At 38.9% G+C, this 12,953-nt stretch overlaps 1 protein-coding gene across 2 annotated transcripts in view; it reads right to left on the reverse strand.

Annotated features, from left to right (window-relative positions):
* Nucleotides 1–12,953, reverse strand: part of KPNA3 (karyopherin subunit alpha 3) — an 81,558-nt gene that overhangs the window by 18,161 nt on the left and 50,444 nt on the right. For both annotated transcript variants that reach the window (XM_075919076.2, XM_075919077.2), the window contains 5 exons: nt 8,577–8,663; nt 8,022–8,191; nt 6,219–6,263; nt 4,103–4,234; nt 1,272–1,400 (listed from right to left, as the gene is read on the reverse strand). In XM_075919076.2, coding sequence (XP_075775191.2) covers nt 1,272–1,400; nt 4,103–4,234; nt 6,219–6,263; nt 8,022–8,191; nt 8,577–8,663 — 563 coding nt within the window. The remainder of the gene's footprint in view (nt 1–1,271; nt 1,401–4,102; nt 4,235–6,218; nt 6,264–8,021; nt 8,192–8,576; nt 8,664–12,953) is intronic.

Raw genomic sequence — 12,953 nt, forward strand, 5'->3', positions numbered from 1 at the left:
CATCCTAAGACAATAAAATAACTGATAGTTTTGTTCAACAGCTCGGTGACAATCTTCTGCACTGGAACAAAAAAGACTGGGGTTCAGTTCCTATTTCTATTGTCTTCTTCGAGTAGGGAGTGTTGTTGATGCAATTCATTCAAAGCTTCCCCCACTAGTAATTATAATATTTTGAAGGCACATTTGTTTTTCCTGTGGGCACACTTGAAACTGGTAATGCTTATTTATGACTATTAACTGCAAAGCAGATGATTCGCAGCTCTCATATAGTGATACACAGTACTGTATTTCAATGCTAACGTGACCCTTAAGGCATATATCTTTAGATCATGAGCTCTAGAGCCAGATACTGTGTACAACAGGGCACTAGAACCAATGTGTGTGCCTCTCTGCGCCTGTTACAGCCTTTGGGCCCTTACAACTAGGAGCAATACTTTCAGATCACACACTTGTTCCTACTCCATGTGCTATACAGGTAACTGGGTATAAGGGCTCCTGCCTCTTAAGCAGAAGAGCAAACAGAAGATACTCAGAGTCTCCCAAAGAGCTAGGAGATGCCTTCCCCTCTAATAGGCAGAAGGCCTGAGAGGGGGCTACGGGAACACAACAGGAAGCTTCTATTGACAAGAGCAGTGAAACTCTGGAGATCGCTTTTTATCTTTGGCCCTCTGGAGAAGTAAATCTGTTTTGGGTTGCTTTCCATTTGCTCTAAATTAATAAAGAAAATCCTGAAAAAGTCACTCTCTCTGTGCAGTTGGTTTTAATCTTCCTCGGTTGGTGGATCTGACCACCAGCTCACATGCAGTCCTATAAAATCTGTGCACATGTTAGGCAGTATATAAATAAGTCTGCCAGGAGTGAAAACTGGAAAACTTGTAGGTTTCAATATTGCTTTTGCTGTTGGTCTGAAACAGAGGAGTTCCAACCACATCACTCCAACATGCACTCACCTTTCACACTTATGCTGTAAAATTTTACAAAAGCAACATTTCCATCTGAAAAGATATTTTCCACTCTTAATAAAGTAGTCCCTTAAGTGGGATTACCAATCGTATCTCCACGAGAACAGTCTGGCCAATATGCAGACATGGTTATTAATGCAAGGTGAGGAAAAAAAATGTTTATACTGTTCTCTAAAGTTAAAAGAATAAATCCTGCTCCCTAGCAGTTGGGAACTCTGCTTAATACATGCTACAAAATCAAAAATATTTTGCTAACTTAAAAGCTGAACCAAGAAACAAAATAAAAATGAAAATAAAACCAAAATATACCTTGTTTATCTTCTCTTTCGGATGCGTCAAGAGATTTGGGAAGTGAGAAAGAACATCACAGTTGAGAACAACTTGTGTTTGTTCATCAGTACCAGTTACTATGTTGCCCACTGCTCTCAATGCTGCTGTCTATATTTGAAGAAAAAAAACAGCAAGACATTACTGCATGTATGCAACTACTTGTGGTAAAACCAGGACCACTAAAAACACCAGGATAGTGTCCCTTTAAGATACTCATTTCCTTAAATACAATTTAGCACTGTATTTTCAAAACCATGCTCAGCAATATGCTTAGAGTATGCAGAGTGGATTTCTTTCACCACAGCTCCACAAAGTGAGAGTAGAGTACAAATATTTTCTTGAATGAAAAAGTTCTTTCTGGCTGAAGTCAAGAAGAGTGCAAGATTACAAAGTTGTTAAAAAAGAAAGGTTTAGGGACTTAAAACTGAAAGTGAAAAAAGTGAATGAGAAGACCAATTAATTCAGAGGTCTGATCTGAATTACATGTAATGTTCCCATGCTTTTAACTGTTATCACACCAGTCAGCTATTCAACTGATCTGTGCTACAGTAGCATTACAAGAAGTCCCTATTTTTCCCCTTCTTTGAATTGCTCTCAGTGGGCTCTAGACCTTTAATCAAATAGTGAATATTTGGCAACTGAAACAATGCATTACAAAATACGCTTTTTAAAAAAAGTAAACTGGTTTAAAAGATTTCAGGACAGCCAAAGGAGGTAAGAACTAAGAAACATAAAAAGTATACAGATACCACCAAAAGGTCCTATTTAGTGCCATGGTTTTATTATACTAACTTTTTAAAAGTGAACATTTTCCTAAATCCCTCTCTTTCACTGTAGTTTTGAGCTGGCTAAATTAGATTGGCTTCCCTAGCTTCTATAGGGAACTATCCATTTAAGTTTTCCTGAATTTTAATCCTCTGTTATTTGGTGCATGTATTGCTTTGTAAATAGGAAGAAGGGTGGATGCTATATATGCTGATAATTTATCATGAAAATAAAAATGGTTATTTTGGGGCCTTCGAGTGCCAAAATAAACTCAGGGACTATAGCCCTCTATTAAGGAGAAGATTTCTAGCCTTGTTAGAATAATGGCTAGAAACAGTCAAAGTTAAATAGACTGAAAAAAAAAACAGGTAATCTATTTCTGATGCCCTACCAAATGATCTAACAAACCTGTAGATTACAGTGAAGTTTAAGGATTGTTCATTTTATATTCCTTCTGGCAAATTAATGTACGAATACTATGCATCATGTATCATGTATACCTAACATGTTCACTAAAAATTTTACTTTTATTTTCTTAAGTTCTCAACAACTTGACGTTTTTTCTACCATAGAACATGCATAAGACTTAATGATGTGACTATCTGAAGATGTTATTTAATATTTTAAATAATTAAAATTTGAAATTTGGGATTTGAACGTTTAAAAGAAGAATCAACATAAGTTGGAGAGTAGCCTAGTCTTATCGTTTAATTTTGTCGACTACTCACATTCCCTCCTCCTCGCTGTCTCTGCCGGCTCTCCCCAGCACCAGTTCCGCAGTGCCACCTACCCCCTCCTACACTACCACCTGCCCCCTCCTACTGGGAGGGCAGGGGAGGCTGCTTCATGATAGCAGCCCCTGTCCATGGGGGGGTCCAAGCTTCCCGCAGATAGTGGCTGCTCTGCATCCTCCAGAACAGCCTCTGTCCGCAGTGAGCCTGGGCCCACCATGGGAGGAGACTGCTTTGCGGTAGCAGCCCCTGTCCGCGGAGGGTCTGAGCTCCTCACGGACAGGAGCTGCTGCCTCCCCATGTTGCTGCTTCCGTATCAGACGCAGCAGCGCGAGGCAGCAGGTTCACGAGGAGAGCTGTTTTTTAAACTGGCTCTCCTTGCCACCCTGCACTGCTGCCTCTGATTGAGAGGCAGCAGTGCGGGATGGCAGGAGGCTCCCTGGAAGTGGGAAGAGGAGCAAACTGGCTACCAGCACCAACCCCTGGGACTATAGAATAGTCGTGTAACTGCAAAGATTTCATGCAGTTACACAACTATTCAAATACCTGCTATCTAACATCCCTATTGGAGAGCAAGGGAAATAAGGAGACAGGAATCTCAGGACATCACTGAACAAAACAGACTGAAAATTTAGAGGATAAACCAAGAGTAAAAGACATGAGAATGGAGAAAAATGTGTTACAGATTATGGAAGATAAAACATAAAAATACTAATTAAAACACATTTTGGTACCACAAGTCTTTTTTTTAGTACCACAAGACATTTTAATGGCTATCATTCTTACACATTTTGTACTAATTTTTCTATACGAGTTCACACCAAGAAATTTTACATATATCTTCAACGGAAGGCTGTGGAAATTCTATTAAAATATCTACATAAAAGAAAACAGTTTAATCTGAAAAATTTTCTACAATTAAGCTATGGACTGACAGACCTTTCAACAAGATTTTACTGAGACCTATTTCTGTACCAAAATCCTTGGATTAATGTAGTATGACCCAATCCTGCAATATCATATCTTACCCTCACTACATCCACAGTTCACTAATTACCATAAACTCCTCTCACTTTAGATCTGTATAGTTTAGATTTGGCAACTTTTATTAACAGGGGAAGCCTTGGATTGACCCCTACTAATAAAACACACTAAAATTAAGTTTCCCTATCTACACAAGGAAAGTAACTCATTTCATACTTTTGTAGTAAGGACACTGCTTTTGGGATACACCCTTTTCTCCCCCTAACAGATGGCAAATGACTTATTAAAAGGATTAGTCAATGCCACCAATGGAAACAAAATAACACTTACTTGAACTTTAACTTCCTGATGGCTCAGAAGAGGAACTAGAAAAGGTACAACCCCTGAATCGATGACCATCTGTATCTGTTCATTACCACCATCGGTTAGATAGGACAGAGCCCAGACAGTGTCCACAAGGATCTGCAGGAAGCAGAAAAGAACAGACATGTGAGACAGCAACTGTATATGTCCGAACTGTGTGACTGACACTCCACAAAATCTTTAAAGAAAACAGAAAGAACATGAAACTTAATGATAGGGAGAGCTCCGAAACATTAACTAGAATGTTATGATGGCATCTATAATGGTAAAATAGATGGTCATTTGTTCTATCAACAGTTCAAATGTGTCACATGTTCCCTTCACGAACTTTGAGAGAAAGGTGGGAAGATTAATTAAAAGAACCAAAAACACTCTTTGGTTACAGTAGGACTTGGTCAGTATTTCAATGGAAGATAGTCAAGGAAATCAAGTGGCTATAATGATTCTGCAGGTGGCTCTCTTCCTTTGAAATAATATTGAAGCAATCCTTGCACTTCACAAGGATTACTGCTGGAGTGATTAAAATAGAAGTTGCTTCATGGACATATTAAGAGAGACCACGTGTTGGTTTTAAGAGCTGAGCGCTGAGTCCAGAGAACTAGTCTAATTCCTATCTAAAATTCTCCCTGCAATTTTAGTTAAATGAGGTCTTATTAACTTCCTATTCTAAACTGCTGTGCAATGTTACTTTGTACTTTTAAACAGCTACTGAAGTCCATGTGAGATTGACACACTGAAGTAAAAAGTGAATTCAGTAAACACAGTGACTTTAATCCTAACCTTGAAGGATGCATTAATATAAATACACATATTAATGCACTGGGTTTATTCTAGCTAAAAGATTATTTATACGATAGATGTAGCTGGTAGTGGCCTCTTTTATGTAGGTTGCTTAATACTTTCCTTTAAAGACATTCTTGCAACTTTTTGTTTTTGAGATGCTTTCACATCTCCAGTGCTTGCAGAAAACCTTTGAAATTTGGCAGAGAAATCTGAGATTAGAAATGTTTTTCACTGACCCATGAATTTCTGTTTAGGTTTGGTTGAGTTATAAACTGTGAAGGCACAATTTCTCATCTCTCACTTGTGTCAACATTTCCATATCAAACGAACTAAAACATTAACTGTATATGAACATTTGAAAGAGCCAAGCCCATTGTCAAAATAGCAGCAGCGCCTCCACACCACACTGTATTATAGACTGCTAAGCCACCTCACAAAGCCAACATGTAGCCCTAGTGTCCCCTTTTTCTCCTATACTCCCCTTGGGGACACCACATGGGTCAAGAAACTGGAGCTATCGCAAATTCTGGGTGGGGGGGGGGGGGGGGAGCCAGACCACAATTCCTCTTAAGACTCAGCACATAATCCCAGAAGCCCATTCCTGCCTTTGTGTGTAGCAGTTGTCTCCTGTAGCCAGATAATTTAGTTAGTCTTATAGCTCAAGTCTGTGTTGCAATGCTGAAGGTTTGGTATTCAAATCCTAAAGAGGACAAATGATGGGTTGTTCCAGTTGCACAACAGAATGTACTTCTTTGCTTTTTAGAAAGTAGGTTTTTGTGTGTGATTTCCTAGGTTTAGATTGCAAAAATCAAGAACTCAAAAGTTATAGAATGCCAGATTTATGTTGCATTTGAAATTTAATTCTGTCCCTTTCTGAATATATGATACAATCTAATTACATAGCTCTTTCACATACGACTCAAACCTCATGTATTTAATAAACTAGATACTCAAAAGGCAGAATTAAAGGCAAGTGTAAATCTGGAATCTCACAAATGTTGAGTGCTTGATTTTGCAACCTAAATAGATAGTTTTATGTGTACATAGTTACTACAGTACTTAAACAATTAAAAGAATTCTAAATTTCAGAAATGGTATTTGTGCTTCCCCTTTTACTCTCCCGATTACTGGAATCTATCATTATGAAAATACTGACAGTAGTATGTTTACTTAATTCTATACAGGTTAACATATAAAACAAGTTTACCATTTAAATGCAATCCACATTTATCTCTAGAGAAACAAAGAAAAAATATCCAAATACTGAAAATTTTAAAGTATTTGTTTTGTTTTTACTTACATTTATATCTGTATGGTATATGAGAACACACAATGCTGGCAAAATCTGAAAAAAATAAACTATCAATAATTACAGTGGCACCTGTCCATCATGAAGTAACATCACCTGTGTAAAAGCAAATCAGAGTAAAACACACAGAGGACTATGGTTTGAGGATTTATTTATGCATTATACACCTTTGTTTCCTAACAAACAGCATTCAGTCAAACATCATAAAAAACAAATATGTTGCAGGAATTTTGTACAAATGCAAAACAGAAGTTTCAGTAGTGCTACACTTTAAAGAAGTAGTGAGAAGAGACCATTTTCAGGGAAACAAGCAAATTTAAGAGCAAAGATAAATTTAGTGATTTTTCCAGCTACTTATCAAGGGGCCTGAAACACTCTGTATAGTGGGGGTACTGAAAGCCATTGAATCAAATTGTATTTGATGGAAATCACTTCAAGTTCAGCAGTGTGGCAGCACCTTAGGTACCCCAAGTTCCCACACCTATGCTATTTCTGAAAGCTTGTGTTTAAAAATATTGGGTACAGTAAAAATGTAAGCACAACAAAATCCCCCCTTGTTTGGGAAGATACCAGGATCAAAATTAAAAAAAAAAAGTTACATGCATTTCTGTAGAGCCAGAACAAAATTATTCTGACTGCAATACATAAATCCTTGTTTGATAAAAAAGTGTTCTGCTTGTACTGTCCCAATTCTGAAGTTCCTTCGTACTTCATTGTGCATGAAAATGATTGCTTCAAACTGCTTCAAAAATTACAGATATCAGAATATATTTTTAATCAAAATGCAGCTTTAAACAGGTTAGTAGTTAATAGGGATGTGAATGGGTTAACTATTATCTGGGAGCAGTCCCCCCACCTGTGGCAGGGACTTATCACTGACACTATATATTTTGACAAGTACTTAAAACTTAAATATATATTAAAATGACACACCCATTTACTAATTTACTTACATTTCACATCATTAAAACTAGCTATCTGTGTGTAGAGAATCATATTTGTAGTAGTCTCTTGTTTGGTGGAACTATAAATTCTGCAAATTAAACTAAGTTTGCAAGTTAGCACTTTCTAGTTTTCACTTGTTGACATCTATTTTCAACATATTTTCCAAAGACTAGTAAGTCAGTATTCATCCTCTCAAATGGAATAATTAGCTGAGTTATATCTTTTAATTACCTTAATTAAATAGAACTCAGGCCACAACTTCCCAAAGTGCCGGGGGGGAGGGGGCTTGACCCCCGGCTTTGCCTTAGGCCCCTCCACTACTCCATGCATTCCCCCTCTCAGATCTCACCCCTGCCCTGCCTCCTCTTGTCCTGCTCCAGCCTTGCCCCTTCCCATTCTGTTCCCCTCTCTTCCCCTAGGATACTGCATCCTTACTCTTCTGCCATTCCCCCCTCCACATGCACACGCACACGCACACGCATACGCACACGTACCCCAAGCCTCTTGCATGTTGCAAAACAGCTGATTGCAGCGATTGGGAGACACAGGGAAGGAGGTGAGGTGCTGGTCAGTGGGGCCTGCCGGTGGGCAGGAGGCACTGGGGGATAGAAGAGGACCGCCAGTGGATACCCAGTACCCAGCATTTTTCCCCTCTCAGTGCTCCAGCCTCAGAGCACCCATGGAGCTGGTGCCTATGCGTAAACCACTTTGATGCTTTGATTAACAACTGGTCGTTAATACCGGCAGTACCATAAAACATGCATTAATGTATAGCACATATGACATCATAAAAATTGTCCTGTAGCCCAGAGTTAAGGTGTAAAAATCAGTCCTATTATAATTATTTACCTCCTGAACTGTCTCCATAGGCGGTGGGGGATCCTTATTCCTGCAGAGATTTACAATGACCCATGTGACGTTCCGAAGGAAGGTGATGGGAATGGAGGGATTGATGAAGGACAGAAGAGGTTTGACAACTCCCAGTGATATGACATAATCTCTACACTGAGGACCATCACCTACAGAAATGAAAATTGTTTAAAAAAATTCCATTAAAGATGGAAAACTTTGAAATGTATGCAATGACTTATGTTGGGATACTGATATTCTATGTTTCCTCACGAGTAGTTTAGTACCAAAAGCTGCTGTTCATAAGTATTTTAGTATTTTACAAAATTTATATTAAAAAAATCTTATAGCAAATGGAAGTCACTAACTCTCAAAACTTAATAATTAGTATATACATACGGATTCTTGCCATGTGGAAAATTACATGAAACCAGAGAAAATAGAGGAAACATAGTCTCATATGGTAATGCCAATGTTTAAAAGTCAGAATCTAAAATTCTTGCATGTCCCCTGATTTAATTTCAAGTGTTTTTTTTAAATACAGTTAACACTTACCTATAATATTTCCAAGAGCCCAAACAGCTTGCTCACAAACATTCTGATGTGGTGAGTGAAGCAGTCTCAAAAAGAGGGGTACTGCATCTGCAGAATGAAAAGATTTGACTCTGTTAGCGGAACACAGAAGAAACTGTACATAATAGTTCAGTCTATTATTAGAGATATTGATTAATCTCTATTAACTAACACAATTAAAAATTAATTACAATTAATTGCAATCGATATCCATTTTTATTGCACTGTTAATAGTATACCAATTGAAATGTATTACACATTTTGGATGTTTTTCTACATTTTCAAATATATTGATTTCAAATGCAGCACAGAATATAAAAGGTACAGTGCTCACTTTATATTATTTTTTATTACAAATATTTGACTGCCAAAATAATATAGAAAGAAATAGAATCTTTCAGTTCACCCCAGACAAGTACTGTAGTGCAATCTCTACCATGAAAAAACAACAAGGAGTCCTGAGGCACCTTGGACAATAGCAGATTTATTAGGGCATAAGCTTTCATGTGTCAAACCGACTTCATCAGATGAACTGGAGTGGAAGTTAATGAGCCTGACTTCCACCCTGACTTGATTAGCCTCATTAACACAACATTTATAATCCTGCCCCTGTAACTTCCACTCCAATTCATCTGATGAAGGTGCCGGAGGACTTGTTGTTTTTGAAGATCCAAACTAACATGGCTACCCCTCAGACTTTTTACCATGGAAGTTTAACTTACAAATGTAGACTTTTTTGTTATATAACTGCACTCCAAAACAAAACAATGTGAAACTTTATTACCTATAAGTCCTTTCAGTCCTACTTCCTATTCAGCCAAGTGCTAAGACAAATAGTTTGGTTACATTTACAGGAAATAATGGTGCCTGATTCTTATTTACAATGTCACCTGAAAGTGAGAACAGGCATTTGCATGACTCTTTTGTAGTGATGATTGCAAAGTACATTTGCCAGATATGCCAAACATTTGGATGCCCCGTCTCCATTGATAGGCAGGTTTCCCGCTTCTGACTTACTTAAATTTTTTGCTGTTAGTTTGTGTCTTTTTTGCCTGTTGCTCTTTCTCTTTTTTTGCCTGTCTAAATATATTTTTATACTTGAGTTGCCAGAGTTTGTGTTCCTTTCTTCTTGTTAATTTAATATTAAATGTAAAACATTTTAAAGACTGCTTGGAGGATTTATGCAATGTACCTTTTGACTATAAAAGGCAGCTACTAGTGGAAGAACAAGGGAATGTTACAAAATACCTTTTCTTGGATATTCTGAATATATTTGTTAACTCTTTTTTTAAAAGGTTCCTTGGACTTATATTCCTTCCTACATCCATTATATTCCTTCCTACATTAGTCAAGCTATAGCTGGAGGGAAGAGCTTTCAGGGAAGCCAGAGCTTATAAAGCCTGCTAGTAAGCGACCATGGCGCTTGCGAACAGGGTGGCTGCAAGCAGGAAGGAGTTTAGAAAGGGGAGGTTAAAGGGCGCTAGTTACTTCTGACCTTCTTTAAACATAACTTTTATAATAATCTATATTCCAGACATTTAAAAAGAAGCCCAGTTTATAATTAAACTTATTCATAAGAAAAATGCAGACAGAAGCCCAGCAGCAGAATGGGGGCTATCCTGTGTATTGCATTGAGTGTAACATGTATGATTACCTGCGGTGGGCGGGTGGCATATGTGTGCACCTGTTGCAAGGAGCTCCTGACTGAATTCAGGCTTTGGAGGCCAGGGTGGCTGACCTGGAGGAGCTAAGGGAAGCAGAGAGCTATGTTGATGAGACTTTCCGGGACTGTAGTACTGTCCCACCTTCAGTCTGAGAGCCCCAGTGCTCTTAAGGAGGATGAAAGGCTCAGGGGAGCAAAGCATTCAATAGGAACAGAGGGAAACCATCCCAAAGTTGGAACCCTCCTTCCAGAGGATGTTGTGGTATCCTCTCGCACTAGGGATACCTCTGAGGGGGAGGGAACGCCAGTTGTTAGGAAGAGGCAGGTGTTAGAAGTGGGTGATTCGATCATTAGAAACATAGATAGTTGGGTTTGTGATGACCAGGAGAACCGTATGGTGACTTGCCTGCCTGGTGCGAAGGTTGCGGATCTCTTGAGGCATCTAGATAGGCTTATGTGTAGTGCTGGGGAGCAGCCGGTGGTCGTGGTACATGTAGGTACCAATGACGTAGGAAAGGGTAGGAGAGATGTCCTGGAGGCCAAATTTAGGTTGCTAGGAAAGAGACTGAAATCCAGGACCTTTATGGTAGCATTTTCAGAAATGCTTCCAGTTCCGCGCGCAGGGCCAGGTAGGCAGGCAGAGCTTCAGAGTCTCAATGCATGGATGAGACAATGGTGTAGAGAGGAGGGGTTTAGATTTATTAGGAACTGGGGACACTTTTGGGAGAGGGGGAGCCTATACAGGAAGGATGGGCTCCACCTAAACCAGGGTGGAACCAGACTGCTGGCACTGAAATTTTAAAAAGGCCATCGAGAAGTTTTTAAACTAGGAGATGGGGGGAAAGCCGACTGGTGTGGAGAAGCACATAAATCAGATGGAGACTTCTCTTAGAGGAGAATCCATTGATAGAGATTCTCTAGGCTGTAGTCAGAAAGAGAGGAAGGGAGAGGACAAACAAGGGGCCAGAGCAGACAAACAACCACATACAAAGGAATCTAATATGTCAGAAAAGGGCAGACAAATAAGCAGTGGCAAATTTTTGAAGTGCTTCTACACGAATGCTAGAAGTTTGACTAATAAGATGGGTGGATTAGAGTACCTTGTATTAAAGGAGGAGATTGATATAATAGGCATCACAGAAACCTGGTGGAATGAGGAAAATCTGTGGGACACAATCATACTGGGATACAAAATATTTCAGGCCATGTGGGTGGCGGAGTGGCACTGTATGTGAAAGATAACGTAGAATCAAATGAAATAAAAATCTTAAATGAATCAACATGTTCAATAGAATCACTATGGATAGTAATTCCATGCTCCAATAATAAGAATATAGCAGTAGGGCTATATTATCGACCACCTGACCAGGACAGTGATAGCAGAGTTCTTGACTCGAGTCCCACGACTTGAATTCGAGTCTGACTTAAGTCGCCTAGGTGATTCGACTTGGACTCGACTCGGGTTCATTGTTTGTGACTTGAGACTCGACTTGGGACTTGAACTGTAGTGACTAGAGACTTGACTTAGACTTGACGATGACGACTTGAAGACAACACTGAGTGATAGTGACACTGAAATGCTAAGAAAAATTAGAGAGGCGACCAAAATAAAAAACAGTATAATAATGGGGGATTTCAATTATCCCCATATTGACTGGATACATGTCACCTCAGGAAGAGATGCAGAGATAAAATTTCTCAATGCGTAAATGACTGCTTCTTGGAGCAGCTGGTACAGGAACCAACAAAGGGAGCGGCAATTCTCGATTTAGTCCTGAGTGGGGCGCAGGATCAGGTCCAGGAGGTAACTATTAGAGGACCGCTTGGGAATAGTGACCATAATATAAAAACATTTAACATTCCTGTGGTGGGAAGAATACCTCAGCAGTCCAGCACTCTGGCATTTAATTTCAAAAAGGGGAATTACACAAAAATGAGGAGGTTAGTTAAACAGAAATTAAAAGGCACAGTGACGAGAGCCAAATCCCTGAAAGCTGCATGGAAACTTTTTAAAGACACCATAATAGAGGCCCAACTTAAATGTATACCCCAAATTAAAAAACATAGTAAGAGACCTAAAAAAGAGTCACCGTGGCTTAACCACCATGTAAAAGAAGCAGTGAGGGACAAAAAGGCATCTTTCAAGAAATGGAAGTCCAATCCCAGTGAGCTAAATAAAAAGGAACATAGACACTGTCAAATTAAGTGTAAAAATGTAATAAGAAAAGCAAAAAAAAGATTTTGAGGAAGAGCTAGCCAAAAACTCAAAACACACTAGCAAAATATTTTTAAGTACCTTAGCAGCAGGAAAGATGGCATTCACCCAAGGGTTCTAAAAGAACTCAAATGGGAAATTGCAGAACTGTTAACTGTGGTTTGTAATCTATCCCTTTAAATCGGCTTCCCTACCTACTGACTGGAAGATAACTAACATGACACCAATATTTAAAAAGGGCTCTAGAGGTGATTCTGGCAATTACAGACCAGTAAGTCTAACGTCGGTACCGGGCAAATCAGTCGAAACGACAGTTAAGAATAAAATTGTTAGGCACGTAGAAGAACATAATTTTTGGGGCAAAAGTCAACATGGTTTCTGTAAAGGGAAATCCTGTCTTACTAATCTATTAGAGTTCTTTGAAGGGGTTAACAAACATGCGGACAAGGTGGATCCAGTAGATAGTATACTTAGATTTTCA

Source organism: Pelodiscus sinensis, chromosome 1 (assembly GCF_052426305.1).
Source record: "Pelodiscus sinensis isolate ZL-2025 chromosome 1, ASM5242630v1, whole genome shotgun sequence".
In the NCBI taxonomy this organism is placed as follows: Eukaryota; Metazoa; Chordata; order Testudines; family Trionychidae; genus Pelodiscus; species Pelodiscus sinensis.